The sequence below is a fragment of the Bicyclus anynana genome, chromosome 11, assembly GCF_947172395.1.
Source record: "Bicyclus anynana chromosome 11, ilBicAnyn1.1, whole genome shotgun sequence".
Lineage (NCBI taxonomy): Eukaryota > Metazoa > Arthropoda > Insecta > Lepidoptera > Nymphalidae > Bicyclus > Bicyclus anynana.
Window position 1 is genome coordinate 12,622,084 of NC_069093.1, and position 16,144 is coordinate 12,638,227.

Sequence of the window (16,144 nt, forward strand, 5' to 3'; positions counted from 1 at the left end):
ACATGAAAAATCTTTCGCAGTTGTACGTAACAATAACAGCAACAGCTACTCGTAAGTACACGATTTACGTTTAGCTATTTCTGTTAAACATGTATTATCCATTTTGATTTAGAAATCTGTGGTATATCCGGTTTTTTTTTTGTTAGAGTCAAGTGCCCCTCGTAAACATGTAAAAAACACAGAAGTAGTTTATTGTTGAAATTACAAGGAAAACTTAAAAGTAGCGATAGCAGTAGAGTTGATCAACTCATAAAATATACTTTATTTTCTTTATAACATAAGGAAAATAAATTTATACAAATTCCAACTGATTTAATTAGATAAAGTTGTAACGTAAATCATTCTATTCAAACTTCAATTTTTTGGCTGGTGGGAGGTTTCAGCCGTGGATAGTTACCACCCTATCGGCAAAGACGTACCGCCAAGTCAACATTGATCAAGATGTGGTGGTCATGGATGACTTCAGTAGGTACCATGCTCAATGACCTCAGCAGAGAGTCTCAACAGGTGGGCCTTAAAATTAACATGAGTATGACAAAGATCATGTGTAACACTCATGTACCGCTCCCCCCAGTTATTAAAGATAAAGATAAAGATAAATATACTTTATTTGCACACCACAAAGACAAAAACAAGTGAAATAAAAAACAAATTAGGAAGAGATCAGCATACAAAAGGCGGCCTTATCGCTAAGTAGCGATTTCTTCCAGGCAACCTTCGGTTTAGGAAAACTTAAGGACATTAGCAGGTGGCGTAAAACAAAAATAACCATAGTATTAGTAATACACATACATACAAATAATTTACATCCTAATACATAAACAATATTACACAAATACCTACAATAATGAATAAAATACATATCAAAATATACTAATAAATACCTTATATTGAAAAGAAATAATATATACAGATCGTCTTTACTGCACCAGATAATGAGTCTTTACGGCATTTTTAAAAATGTCCAGTGTCTTTGATTGCCGTATGTTTAAAGGGTCCGAAAGTCCTCAGTGCCTGAAAACGAAAGTCTTCGAACTTGATTGCCAGTTGCCAGGAGTTACGGATCCGAGACCTGGTCGCTAACTGTGGCCCTCATTATTTAATAAATGATACTTATTTGGACATTGTAACGGTTCATTCATTAAATTTGGGCCAATGTATGAAAAATGGTCGATTATCTTTCTTCTTACCTTCCCTACATATAAACCGAGGTTGATTTTTTCTATGTCTAGTCTATCACATAGTACAAGGACTAAGGTTTCATTAGATAGGTCTTCCAAAATATCATGAGTGTGACAACATTATTCTTGAAGACACAGATTTAATTATGTATTTTGAATTTAATTTACAGTACAGAAAATTGCTAATTTAACCTACAGATGCCAGCAGTGCATCCCAGACCCACTCGGGCGATTTTTTATTTTCTCCTAAAGAATTCCCGACTTAAAAAGGCCGTATTTTTAAGAACACTCGTATTATTTTAACATGAGGAAACTATTATCAAAGTCGTGGTCGGGCGCTATTGCTATTTTATACGAAAAGCTTGCTAGTTACTTAGCTTAGTGACTATGTCAGTTTTACGTTACCTAATATTTTAACTAACTTACACAAAGCCTTGATAAATTATATATCTCGTGATGCTATGTTGGCTAAATGTATAATGTATATTTAGTAATTTTAAAGTTTATCGCAAACAGACATATCTAAAATCATAAACTCTGTTTAATTACCCGACTGCGTTAGAAGGAGAATAATGTTTTCCGAGCGTATGTATGTGTGTATGTTTGTATATTTGTGTGTATGCCCATTTTGTTGGCACGCCCTTCAGCCCAAACGGCTGGGCGGATTTTGACATATGAGATGTCATTGAGTTCGTCAAAATTTTCAAAATGGCACCCGTAAATGAAAAAAACGTGGGGGTGGTTTTTTTTTTACCTTATCCTAACAATATGGATAACAACATATTAAAAAGTGGGGGACAAATAATACTTTCTTACGGGCAAAGAATGAAATGCCAATGTTTGTCACCGTATACGGCACCACAAAGAATTTAAACAGAACTTTATATAGTTATTGTGATACTTGTTTTTCTCTTTTCAGTTCATTACGCTTAAGCAGGTTTTTTGTTTCTATAATCATATCTATATGACAGCATCCTTGATTTTGAGTTCCACTGTGTCACGCCGTCTTGTCCTATTTTCAGCCACACGGAGATGTAAATGTAAATAGTGATCAACTATAGTGCGGTCCAGCTGGCTTATTCACTATTTTGGTCTTATCAACCTATTAAAATAAACATCAAATCAATTAACACATCAAATCATTTACCAAAATGGCTATTCTGAAACGATGTTTCGTACAACTCGCAAGTTCAAGTTTCGAATTCATCTCTATATCTCTCTGTTTAACACGGTAACTATAGAAAGAGAAAGAAAGAGGTGCATTCGAAACTCGCACTTACGAATTATATAAAATCTCTGCAGGATAACTAATAGAGTAAGATCCCTCTGGGATCTTGGACTATAAGTATCTCGGTGTACCATTGAAATAATCAGTCACTATGTGTGTTTTTTGTTTTTGCAATCATCTAACATTGTGTTTTCAACGAAATTAGATAAGTATCGTCATTTTATGTAAAGTAAAATTAGAATATTCGTGAAAAACTAGTATTTATGTAATTTCGTTGAAATCATGTTAGATGATCGTAGAAACTAATAATCGTTACGATGTGACGTAAAATGGTGCAGTCAAGGTTATTTCGTTGAAATAACTGTCTTAGATGTACGACTAAAACTAAAACGAAAATACGATGAAAAACGATGTAGTGACTTATTAATTGAATGGTACACTGAGATACATAACAAGCCCGCTGGCCAACGCATTGAATAGCTGCCCCGCGTCTTTAAATTTCAATTTACCAGTGACCATAGTTTCTCGAGATTATTTCCGGCTTTCCTGAAGTAATCAAGGATTTGCTTAAAGCCGATGGTTGGTATAGTTTTGACTCGGAGTTGGGTAAGTATAGATGTATTGGTCCGAAATGCTGTCCATGGAATCCGGAGAATTTTCCTCCAGCACTAACATAAACAAATATCATCTATGTCGCAGTAGGTATAAAGGGGTTGTACATCAGAAGCGGTTGTCTGCAAAACACAATTACTGAATGAAAATCTGTCAGTTCTAACAATTTCCACTAAGAATGTTACCAATAGACCCTGAGTGGCAGAGAATGACCTTGAGTGGAGTCACGCACTTGTGAACGATGTTTGTAGGGTTTATTGGTAACATTCTTAGTGGGGATTGTTAGACCTGACAGATTTTCATTCAGTAATTGTGTTTTGCCAACAACGGCTTCTGATGTAAAACCCGATGAAAAATACTCCGACATCAGAAGTGGGATGACAGGAACAGTATTCATTCGAGGATTATGGAAATTATCGCTCGCACTTGAACAACGTGGTGGGTTTAATTTAGCCTAATAATGATATTTTTTTTATTCTATACAGGTTAGCCCTTGACTACAATCTCACCTGATGGTACGTGGTGATGCAATCTAAGATGGAAGTGGGCTAACTTATTAGGAGTAAGATGAAATCCACACTCCTTTCGGTTTCTACACGACATCGTACCGGAACGCTAAATAGGGTGGTAACTAGCCTGGGCTGAAGCCTCCCACCAGCCAGACTTGGAGCAATTATGAAAACCTCAATCGACCCAGCCGGGGATCGTACCCAGGACCTCCGTCTTGTAAGTCCACCCCGCATACCACTGCACCATGGAAGCCTGGCGTATATTTTTTGATGTATATTTTTTGTTTAGATCGATTTGAAAATTCTCATATCCGGCAATAGAGACAGCTGAGTATCTTACCTGACGAAACTAAGTTTACCTTTATTATGTGTAGGTGGTATACGTTTATCTAGAAGGCACAAGGTTGACTCCCCGCTCGTCACATATTTCGTCTTTGACATATTCTATCGTATTATACTCGTACGTATCTACCTACTACAAAGCGATTTTGTTTAAACAAGTTGCCTGCCACACTGCGTCACCACTTACCATTGCAGTCGAATTGACCAGCTAATAAAAAATCAATTTCCATAAAAATATATATTGGAAATATTCAATTTTACTATAACCGTACGAAATTGTAAGCTATATCTACATTAATATTTTAAAGACGAAATGTTTTTATTTTTGAATGTAACGAATAAACTCAAAATCTACTAAAACGATATAGAAAATCTTTCATGAATAGAAAGCTACATTATGGGGGAATAACAAAGGCTTTATCCCCATACCCAACGATTATTTTATACTGTAGATATGTCACGTCCCTACAAAATCATCTCAAAAAATGATCTGAATGATAGTCTACAATATTGAGCGCACACATGCACAATTTTGTCTTTAATTCCATTATATATTTATATCTATATATTTTTTACACTTTCTGAACACACAGCTCGTCATTGTAGACGATATTTAGACCTTAGACCATTCCGAATTAGACCGGACCGGATCTTAGACCATTACTAATTGACTAAAGCCTAAAACTAGTAAAACTAGTAAAAAAATTAAAGTCGACTTTACCTCGACCTCGACCTTGGTCGCTAACTATGGGCCTCATAAGAAAGCTCAAAGTCACACAGCGGGCGATGAAACAAGCTATGTGAGGAGTATCTCTGCGTGATTGAATCAGAAATGAGGAGATCCACAGAAGAACCAAAGTCACTAACATAGTTCAACGAGTTGCGAAGCTGAAGTGGCAATGGGCGGGGCACATAGTTCGAAGAGCCGATGGATGTTAGGGTCCCAAAGTGCTGGAATGGCGACCCCGCACTAGAAAGCGCAGTGTCTGTCGACCTTTCGCAGGGGCAGCAGGGATTCGCTGGATGCAGGTGACTCAGATTCGTGATGTTTGGAAGTCCCTACAAAAGGCCTATGTCCTGCAGTGGACGTCCATCAGCTGATATGATGACTCGACTTTATTATAATATAAATATGGATCAAAATTATCATATCTTCTACTTTTGGCAAAATTAGATTAGTAGACACATAGCTAATCTTATCAAAATTCGGGATACAGACCAGACTATTGTTGACTACTTTATCTACTTATTTGGTGTTATCAGCTTTCCGCTTACTAAAAATACTAGTTGGGTTGCTACCCATACTATATATAGCCGAAAACCGAATAATTTTTAAATTATAATTATATTTTTTTAACAAAATACAAAAATCTACTTTACCATACCTTCGACGGAGTTTAGTCATACCATGTGCTGAAAAACTACTAAAGCGTTGATACTTGGTATTAATTTTGAATAGTTGTTTCATCTATTTTAACTTTCGCAAAGAAAAATAAATGTACTAGGCGAAGCTGTACACATACCTTAAAAATATGTCCATTTAATAAGGATTCCAATGATGTAAGACATTAGACATTTTTGGAAAAACTTGCTTTGTAAAAGGAAAACCTAAAGTTTCATTAGTTGAAACAAGTACTTACTCAAAAATACCAAATATAAAATCAACCCGTAAATAATTTTTCAGCACCTGGTCAGACTATTTTTTTCTGAAGGTAGGGATTTTTGTATTTTGAAGAAAAATTAATATAATTTTAAAACCGTAAAAAAAAATAAGTAAATAATATTCGGCTTACATAGGTATATGACATTATTTTAGTAGGGCTTTATGTCAGCTATCAGCCTGCATAGTATGTCGTAATATATACAGGACACCCTGTATACATAAACATATAATGTAAGTAATCACAAAATTGTGCATGTGTGGACTCAGTGGAGTAGCTAAATTCGGATAACTTTTTGCGGTGGTTTTGCCGACACGAAACATATCTAATAGTATAAAATCGTTGGCTAGAATAATATAGAAGTCGTGGTGACCCCATAAATGCAATTACTTAATTGATACCACCCTAGTCACACGCCGCGCCCTACCTTGCCTTATAAAATGAAGTAGGTACCTAATAAATATTTAAAAATAATTACAACCGACTTCAAAACATAAAATATGTAACTAGAAAGCTAAAAATAACATTATAAAATTTTCTACCTACTGATTACTTTGAAGGAGATGCCGATCTATTAATTCAAGGCATTCTTTTTTTCTTTCATGTATTTTTCAGTAACAATGGAAATCAATACAACACGTTCACCAACTTCAAAATAATCCACTGATCACTGTGAAGTTGATGCCAAGCCCTTTTTACCACCTTAACTTTGAAGGTGATGAAGTTAACATAATATTTCTACCCACTGGTAGAAAATATTATAATGATATTTTTCGCTTTTTAGTTTCGTGGGTACATTTATGTTTTGATGTCAGTTGTATTTTTTTTTAATTCTTATTATAGAATTATTAGTGTAAATAATAAGTGTAAAAAATTCAATTCATATGAAATTCACCCTAACATCCTTTAGAAAGTCGATGTTTTCGTTAATACCGTTTCGTTAAGGTTTAGTGTTTACATGACGTCATGAAACTATAAAATATAGACCATCATGGCTGACAGCGTTTTGGTTCGTATTGTCAATAAAATGTGTGAAAATTAAAATTTTTATGTATTCTCGTCTCTGATATTTTTTTTCAATGTAGTAGAACGATAATGAACAATTTTAGACCATTTAAAAAAATGTCATTATATTATAAAAACAAATAAAAATATCATAGCTTATTATGAATAATAAATAAATTAAATTAACATGTAAGTATACTTACTAATAGTATAAAGAGGGTGGTTTTGATAGGGGGTGACAACTAGCCTATACAATACTGCACGGCTATTCTCTAACGATGTTTTATATAACTCGCAAGTGCGAGTTTCGAAATTACTGCTATCTTTCTCATTCTATAGTATCGTGTTAAACAGAGAGAGATAGAGATGAATTCGAAATTCGCACTTGCGAGTTATATAAATATCGTTAGAATAGCCTAGCTGGTCGTATTGAGGAGATCGCTTAACTAAAATTATTATAAACTACTAGCGGACGCCCGCGATTTGGTCTACCTTAATCCGGCCCTCTCGTAAAGTCTTTTCTAAGCGGATTTCTACTTTCTATAAACTACCTCCCTACCAAATTTCAACTTTGTACGTCCAGCTGTATTCGATATTTTCGTGCTGCTACACACGTTAAAATAAAAAAAAATAACCTACTTGTACAATCACAACCTTTTTTTGTAAATTTTGGTTACTGAATTTTACATAATGCTTACACGAGCAGGTAAGTAAATATAACTAAATTATATCACATTATTACTTTGGAATAAGAATTTTAAAGGAATGTACACACCAGCGTAAGTCATCATTAACAGTAGTGTCAACATGCGACCAACGACGAAGAGAAATAGATAAATTTCAAACCATGGCGGCACAATTGGAAATACCACTATCCAATGATGTTAAATACATGTTAGATGTGTTACTAGGTCATAAAAAATGAGGCGCTCAAAAGAGAAAAATTCGCCATCTCCAAGTTAGTTGTGGTCAACAAAGAACGTTATTTATATTATATTGGAAATACCGCTATCCAATGATGTTAAATACATGTTAGATGTGTTAGTAGGTCATGAAAAATGAGGCGCTCAAAAGAGAAAAATTCGCCATCTCCAAGTTAGTTGTGGTCAACAAAGAACGTTATTTAAACAAATAACTCTTAAATATCGTCTACAATCTCGAGTTGTGTGTTCAGGAAGTGTAAACACTATCTAATCATAAATAAATAATGGAATTAAAGACAAAACTGAGTGTGTGCGTTCAGTTTTGTAGCCTATTTTTCGGATCTATAGTATAAAATTCACATTGCCGCTATCTGTTTATGACTCAAACAACTCCGCCGCCATTGGACAACATTTTGTCTATTTCTCTTCACTTGGTCGCATGCTAGGCCGAACAACTTCAGCATTCATTATTCTAGCTTATTAGTACAATTCTTCTCTAATAATACAAGATATATTCACATAAATATACGTATATTTTACTATTTATAATGGTGGGTACTGACCAGCTTTACGGTGCGTAATGTTATATTCCCAGAAACTGTGTCCCGAGTAGGGAAAAAGCGGCTTTTTGCTCGCTTGTTTCCCATACTGGCAGCAAAATATGGCTCGCTTTATATGTTCTTTGCTTCTTCCTTTTCCCGCTAAATGCCTTTGGATGTAATACTAAGTTATAGTCTGGCAAGTTTGTCGTAACACTCCCATGTTATGCGGGCGACGGGGGGAAAGACTGTGACACGCGGGTGTGAAATCGTGCGTGCGGGGAAGTGAGGTGCATCAATCGTGGGTTTTTCATTTATCGCTACACGCCCCCCGGCCCGCGCGGACCATCACTGGTGTTACGAACGAAGTTCAGAAGCTATAACATTAATTCTTTAATAATATGTTTACTGATGCTTCAAGCTCTTTTTAGTAGCGTGTTAGTAGAGCATCTTATATGCAAGCCATTTGGGTTTGATCTTGGCTAAATCTTTACTGTGTGTTGAATTGATTAATTTTGATTTGATTTTGATTTGGAATGACGTCTAGACATGGCTATTTAGTACGAAATTCCAAACAATGGTCCTAATAAGCGTACAACCTCCTTCTCCTCCTCCAAAAGTTAGCCCGGTCCATCTTAGATGGCATCATCACTTACCATCAGTCCAGATTGTAGTCAAGGGCTAACTTGTAAAGAATTGAAAAAATAAAAAACAATAATAATCTTACGTTACGCCCCATTACACTGGTCAGTGCCCACATTAACAGTTTGTTACTTAAAACTACTTTGATCAACACCGTCCAGGCGGATCCCACCACTTTCGAAAGTCCTTTATCACACTAAAACTCCTCACATACTCATCATTGTTTAGCATCTCACAAAAACCGCAATAGTAATCCGAGTCCACGTAGTCCAAGCTGTCGTGGTAGTAGTAATGGTTCTTCCATCGGAAGAAATCGGCGTACGTATCTGGATTTTGTATGATCTCGTGCATCCTTCGCGCTAACTTCTCGACGCCGAGTTCTCGCGCGTTCAAGTATATGCCATCTGGCATGAACCTGTGAAAATAGAACACGAAATTAGCGTGAAACTGCTACTTTATAGGTACTTATAACAATGCCTCGCTGGTAATCTAATTGTGTATTTATAAACAGACTAGCTGATCCGGTCAAGCTTCGCTTTGACTCACCTACATATACCCTTACCTACCCCTACCCTACTCCTACCTTATATCTAAGGTTTGGGGGTTTGAAAAATAGATATTGGCCGATTCTCAGATGTACTAAATATGTATATAAAATATCGTAAGAATCGGTCAAGCCGTTTCGGTGGGTTATGGAAACAAACATTGTGACACGAAAGTTTTATATATCGTCGTTATCAACCCATATACGGCTCACTGCTGAGCTCGAGTCTCCTCTCTGAATGAGAGGGGTTAGGCCAATAGTCCACCACGCTGGCCCAAAGCGGATTTGATGAATGAATGATGAATGATGACAGAAGTGGCAATGGGCGGGACACATCGGTCAGAAAGCCGACGGACAATGGGGTCCCAAGGTGCTCGAATGGTAACCCCGCATCGGAAAGCACAGTACCTGTTGGTCGACCCTCCACTAGGTAACCCGATATAATTGGGTTATAGAGCGGCACTGGATGCTGGCGGCTTGAGAAAATGTTGTTTGGAAGTCCATAAAACAGGCCTATGTGCAACAGTGGACGTCTATCGGCTGATAATGATGATGATGATGACGATGATGATGATGATGATGATGATGATGATGATGATGATGAAGATGATGAAGATGATGATGATGATGATGATGATGATGATGATGATGATGAAGATGATGATGACGATGATGATGATGATGTAGATGATGATAATGACGATGATGATGATGATGATGATGATGATGATGATGATGATGATGATGATGATGATGATGATGATGATGATGATTATGATGATGATGATGATGATGATGATGATGATGATGATGGTGATGACGATGATGATGACACAGATGATTACATACAGTGTGGTTATGTAATCTTAAAAAGATACAGTTAAACAGGCGCCTCATATTTTATATAGTTCTTTTTTTAAAACAGCAGCCAACAAGACTTCCGTTTTTTTCCTTTTGAGGTAAAAAGAAAAAAAGGGAAGCCATATTGCCACAAGCATAAACAAATTTCTAAAATTCTGTCTACGTGACTATGGTTTAGAACTTTAAATTTGGAATCCACTATCTACGTTGAAATGAGATCATTAGCAAAGATCGAAGAATCGCCTAAGCTACACAGTTTGACTACGATTCACGCAAATTCCAAAATATTTGATGACTTTCCAGTAATCAAATATTCTTCTCGTATATACACTGTATATATCTGCAGATCTCGAGTTCTGTCAGCGTTTGACGAAAACCTTGAACTTACGTGTTATTAAGGAGTCTACGAATAAATCAGTGAGCCAAATTTTACATCATATATGGCTTCAGTTTTAAATTCATGACACGTTTTGCACAAACTTTGTGTATATTTGTAATACTAGTGGACGCCCGCGATGTTGACCGTCTTATACTTCCATAATCCGGCCCTGTCGCAAAATCAGTTCTTAGCGGACGTCTACAAACTGTAAACTACCTCCCTGCCAAATTTCACTTCTGTAGGTACGTCAAGCGTGATGATGACCTTTCGCTTTTCGGACAAAACATCTTCCAGACTTTAAAGTAAATAACATGCCAAAAATTATTTCCTGTTGGTTTTTAGATATGTTACAAAATTTCAATTACTAAACTTGGTAATTGTGTTATGCGTTGATGAATCAGTTATTCGTTTTGCGAAGTGATACTAAACACTATGTAGGTATATGCATATCTAATGAATATACATTCATTAAACATAATATTATAAGTCCCGGTTGATTTTGCCCGTGAATAACTATAAATACCAAGTGGGGTTTTTAGCTTGTAACTATCAACCCACTTAATATAACTGATAATAATTATAATTATTATTATATTAGTCACTTTCGAAACAGTATCATGAAGATTCTGATAGGTACAAAGTAAATTAATTATTATTAAATAATTTGTCAACCAAAAAAAATTTTACAATAATATTAAAACTACGTACCTACATATCTATAACTACATATTATAAAAATTGTAATTATAAAAGTAGTATTGTAAACCGACTTCAAAAAAGGAGCTTCTCAATTCGAATCTATATTTTTTTTGTGTGTATGTTACCTGATTACTCAAAGACGGCTGGGTCTATTTGTATAATTCTTTTTATATTTGATTATACTACTAAGATGTTCTCATTGACATCATGTCGGAATCTGATGATGAAATCCTGGAGGAATCGAGGGGAACTTTAAAAAATCGTAAGGATAACTATAGCGTTTTATTTATTTTCCTATAAACATTTTAAAGCACTACAACGTGATGAAGGTCTGAAGTCGACCTGATGATGGAGCCGAAACACAGACGAGGGATTTCTTTAACTATTTACAGTAGCTACCTTGTGATTGGGCTCGATCGATTCCTATTGCTGAGATCTTTCCACCTACATTTTTATATTCACACAACACTCGGTTTTGCACCGCCTTCAAACTGATCAAGATTTAGAACATAATATGATATACATATAGAACATAGTATGATATTATTTTTCGCTTTTTAGTTTAGTCAGTGCATTTTGTTTTTGAAATCAGTTGATTTTTTTTTTATGTAACAAACAACCAACCACAACAACCAAATCGATCCATACCTCTTCATGTAATCAGGTAATAAAAAAAACATCCACTCGAATTGAGAACCTCCTCCTTTTTTTAAATTGTAACCAGATTGCAAGAAATTTAAAAACAGTCGAAGTATAACTTTACCCCTTACAAAAAATTGTTACAATCTTACAAACTTTATCTCTTTATAATATTAGTGTAAATACAATGTAGTCAGTATGTTGAATATATTCTTTTTTTGATTTTACTAAATGTCCAACTGTTCAAATATATGTATTTACTTTTATCAACTATATTTTAAGTCGCTTCAACACGTAAAAACGTGAAATAATTTCTGTATTGTTTTGCGTTTCAATGATTGAAAATGACTAATCGAGATCAAACTGTTCTTCGAGTAAAGTATAAAATAAAAATTCAAACAATTAAATTCATTTATTTGAAATAAATGAATTAGGGTTAGTTTACAAGCATTTTTGACACGTCATTTTATGTCATGATTCAATGGTGATATTCGTAGGTAGGTATTATTATATTATCGTGTCATGTCTACAAACTACAAATATTGAAAAACTTCAGCGATATTATCTATTTTTAACCGACTACAAAATAAGGAGGAGGTTCTCAAATACGACGCGTATGTTTTTTGTTATTTTTTTTAAATGTTAGTTACCTCATAACTTCCTCATTTATTAACCAGTTTTAAAAATTGTTTTTTGTTTGTACACTTCCAGATTGGTCCCATTTAATTTTCATGAAAATCCGTTCAGTAATTTTGTGTTAAAATGAAAATAATTCGTCGTTTATGATCCGATTCTGATAATTCTTTTTTTGTTGGAAAGGAGATGTTCCGTGGGTGGTACCATGACAAGGAAACCAGGGTCTAATTGTGGAATCCTGGAGAAATTGATCGAGGAGAACTTTCAAAAAGCGGAGGGGTGGCCAGATGCGTTTCTTAATTTTTATAAACGCTGTTCTTTAATTAGTAAAATGTTGTTATGTTTAACTATAAGTATAATTTTGTCAAACCTAAAGTTAGGTTAGATTAGATTAGAACCTAAAAATTTTGGTTAGTCCTTGGGTTGTTACCTAATCCTAGTTCAGGAATACCAAAATCGTAAAGTTTTATCAGAAGGTAGCACGTAAGATGTTATTTTTCGCATTTTAGTTTATTTTCTGATTTTGAAGTCGGTTCATTTTTTTATAATAAGTTTATAAAATTCTAATAAACATCGATTTTAAAACGGTTTTATAAACGCGTTAGATCATTGATCTTATACTTTGACAAAGAGGTAACGCCAAGTGTGTTAGGTCCATATTATTATATTATAATTCATAAAAGTACTACAATATCGTAAGTTTAAGCCATGTTTTATTATAATTGATGATGATGATGATTCTAAAACAAACTTTTACCTTGTGTAATTTGCGGCACCGTAAACAATTGGAACAGCGTCATGAATAAGGGGTCGCAACAACTTCTCAGTCACATAATCCTCAGCGAAGGAATTCTCAAACGATAGATAGAAATAATAATCGTTCTCGACAACCTTGTCACAAGCATTTTCACTGTCCCGGGAACACCGAAAGGGACCACAACCACCGTAAATGTCCACATCTAAGTTGTATTGTTTCAACTCGTCTTGTAACTTTTTTACGAACACTTCACGACCACTCCTCGAATTGCAATTAGAAACGAACCAAGCGGCTGCTTTCTTTTTAGTTTTCAACTTATTCCTAAATTCAGTGCTCACTGGTTCCATTTCTGACAGCTTAATCCAGTGCGTAACATCTTTCGGTCCAATTATGTTATTGTTCAAATCTCGTACCGTTAAGTAACCCCATTTCGCATACGGTTCAAGTTTATAAGTCCAGGTCCAATTGAAATAATCATTAAATTTGTCCGAACAAACAGGGTAATAGTCAGAGGATTCCATAGATCCAAAAACGTACTTCTGTCGCAGTGACCTCCGATCTGGTAAACTAGATTTAGCCATGCGAATAACTTCTGGCCCGTGGAACGCGATGACGTCGAATTTTGTGTAATCACCCAAAAGTGTCCTGTTGTTCGTCACGTAGCAATTTTTGAAAGTGCAGTTCTTTTCAATGAATGCCTGTTGACCTTTGCCCATGAAGGCAAACGGCATGGTTGTCGGGGACGTCCACTGCAAAATATACTTCATGCCCGATTCCTTTCTTCTCAACTCGTCATCTTCATTTAATTTCAAAAGCACTCTTTCCATCAACGGCTCTAAGTTCTGCATGTATTTCTCCGCCAATAATTTCTCATTGGTTGATTTTAAATCTCTCAACGATACGTACAACATAATTAGCATGAACGTTGTGAAAATGTAGAAGAATGTTTTCATTGAGAAAGAACTCCTTATTTTATTCGTCTTCATGGCGCTGGGTTGACCTCGTCCGTACGAAGACAACGCGTGTCTACACGTTTACCGGCAGTATAACGACTGCTCGCTTAGCTAAACATGGTCGACTATTTTCTTTATCGGACAACTGTTTACATCGATTTTATCACACAGAATTAAAAGTATCTCGGCACCTCACACTCACAGAGAAAACGTCCGTCGCTGATAAATCTCACGTCACTATTTAAATAAATAATATTAAAAAAATGCGATTAGTTTTATCAATGTGAAACATACATGAAAAAAAACCTATTTAAGTATATCATTCCATCAATGCGTGTGTCATGGTTTTATTCAAGTTTAATATTTGGTGCGTAATTTTCGCTACGACAATGTCGGGCGCGATAGTTTTGTACACTCCACAAAGATATCAAAGCGACCGCCAACGTGCCCGTATTGTGACGTCACAGATGACGTCACTGGTGGCGACCGCTTGGCGTCTGGCGTAGCTTTAGAGCCTTCAATCGAAAAGGACGTGGTACTTGGAGCGTGGGAGAAACAGAACGTGGCATCTAGCCAATAGCATCAGAATTATCCTGTCTAACTATACGTTTTAATCCCCACCTTAAAAAGTTTTTAAGTTAATGTATCGATTATGATGCTTTTCTGGTTGAAAACTGACGTGATGGAAATTGTTCTTAGCTTATAATTTGACTAGTGGACGCCCGCGATTTGACCCGCTTAGTTTCCGTTCCCCTGGGAATATGGCAATAAAAGATGACATTCTCAATTAACTTCTATTGGTAAAAGAATTTTTGCAAAATCGGTTTAATGGCTCCAAAGATTAGCCCTTACATCATGCCCTGTCATAAAATCTGTCATCATAAAACCTGTCATAAAATATTTTTTTACCAAAATTCACGACTGGCTTTCCAAGTTGGCTTTTCTAAGAATGCGTGACCTATATAAAATTTCGTGTCTAATAATAAACAGTACCATAACAAAATCAGCAATATATTATTTGACAGCATTATTTGTTCAGTTTCGTTATGCCACGTAAAAAAATCGCATGCATCCAAAGAAAACTCACGCTAATTAAATATTGACTGAAATGAGTCCAAAACAATGGACATTGGATTTTTCGTTAATAACTTTCATTTGTTTTTGTACCAGAAAATCAGTTCAGTAATTTAGCATGCGGTTGTAATTCTTAGCTGTTTTTAGCCGTAGGCTTTATAGGATCTCAGCGGAATCACCAGGAGGTTTGGGCATTCTCAGAAGCATCACCTGATGGGGCCCGAAACAGAAGGAGAAACGACGGTCGGAATGACTCTCTAACAGGGTCTCTTCTGAGACTCGGAGATGTGGGAGTAGTAGACTGCTGTGTAGTGTTATCAAAATGCACAAAGGTTTGTTAAATATGACAAATCTTATCTATCAGGAAGTGTACAAAGGCTTTTGAAAGTCTTAAATCAAATAGTCATTGTCAAAACTAATCTCTCGGTTCTTATCATTATTATCAGGGACATTTTATAATGGCCCACTACAGGGTCAGTAATAAGGCCTCCTTTTTAGGGTTCCGAACATGTACGAATTTGTAAGTGAAGGTGTATTTTTTTTTATTCTTCACAAGTTAGCCCTTGACCACAATCTCACCTGATGGTAAGCAATGATGTAATCTTAGATGGAAGTGGGCTAACTTAGGAGTAGGATGACTCCTTTCGGTTTCTACACGACATCGTACCGGAACTCTAAATCGTTTAGCGGTACGTCTTTGCCGGAAGGGTGGTAACTAGCCACGGCCGAAGCCGAAGCCCTCAACCTCCATCTTGTAAATCCACCGCACATAGCACTGTGTGACCGAGGCTGTCAAAATATGGAGCATAGGGTTCTGTTTTCCTTTTGAGATACGGAATCCTAAAAATATCTGTTATAAAAAGTAATTGTTGTTCACACTTGACTGAATGTTAGAGACCGCTATGACCTAATCTCAATCCTGATAATAGATAGTGATTTTTTTTTCACACGTATCAACCA

The 16,144-nt window shown here is 35.7% G+C and overlaps 1 protein-coding gene across 1 annotated transcript; it reads right to left on the reverse strand.

The window, feature by feature from the left end:
- Positions 1-3,069: 3,069 nt before the first annotated feature.
- On the reverse strand, positions 3,070-14,503 carry LOC112053374 (alpha-(1,3)-fucosyltransferase C-like). Its single transcript, XM_024092776.2, has 2 exons — positions 13,158-14,503; positions 3,070-9,057 (listed from the first exon to the last, which is right to left on the reverse strand). The coding sequence occupies exons 1-2, from the start codon at positions 14,141-14,143 to the stop codon at positions 8,790-8,792; spliced, it is 1,254 nt and encodes a 417-aa protein (XP_023948544.2). The 5' UTR covers positions 14,144-14,503; the 3' UTR covers positions 3,070-8,789.
- Positions 14,504-16,144: the final 1,641 nt, after the last annotated feature.

Coding starts and splice junctions, on each gene's coding strand:
- LOC112053374 (XM_024092776.2), bottom strand. CDS start 14,143: ATGAAGACGAATAAAATAAGGAGTTCTTTCTCAATGAAAACATTCTTC. Junction 9,058..13,157: donor GGTGCCGCAAATTACACAAG/GTAAAAGTTTGT, acceptor CTATTTTCACAG/GTTCATGCCAGATGGCATAT.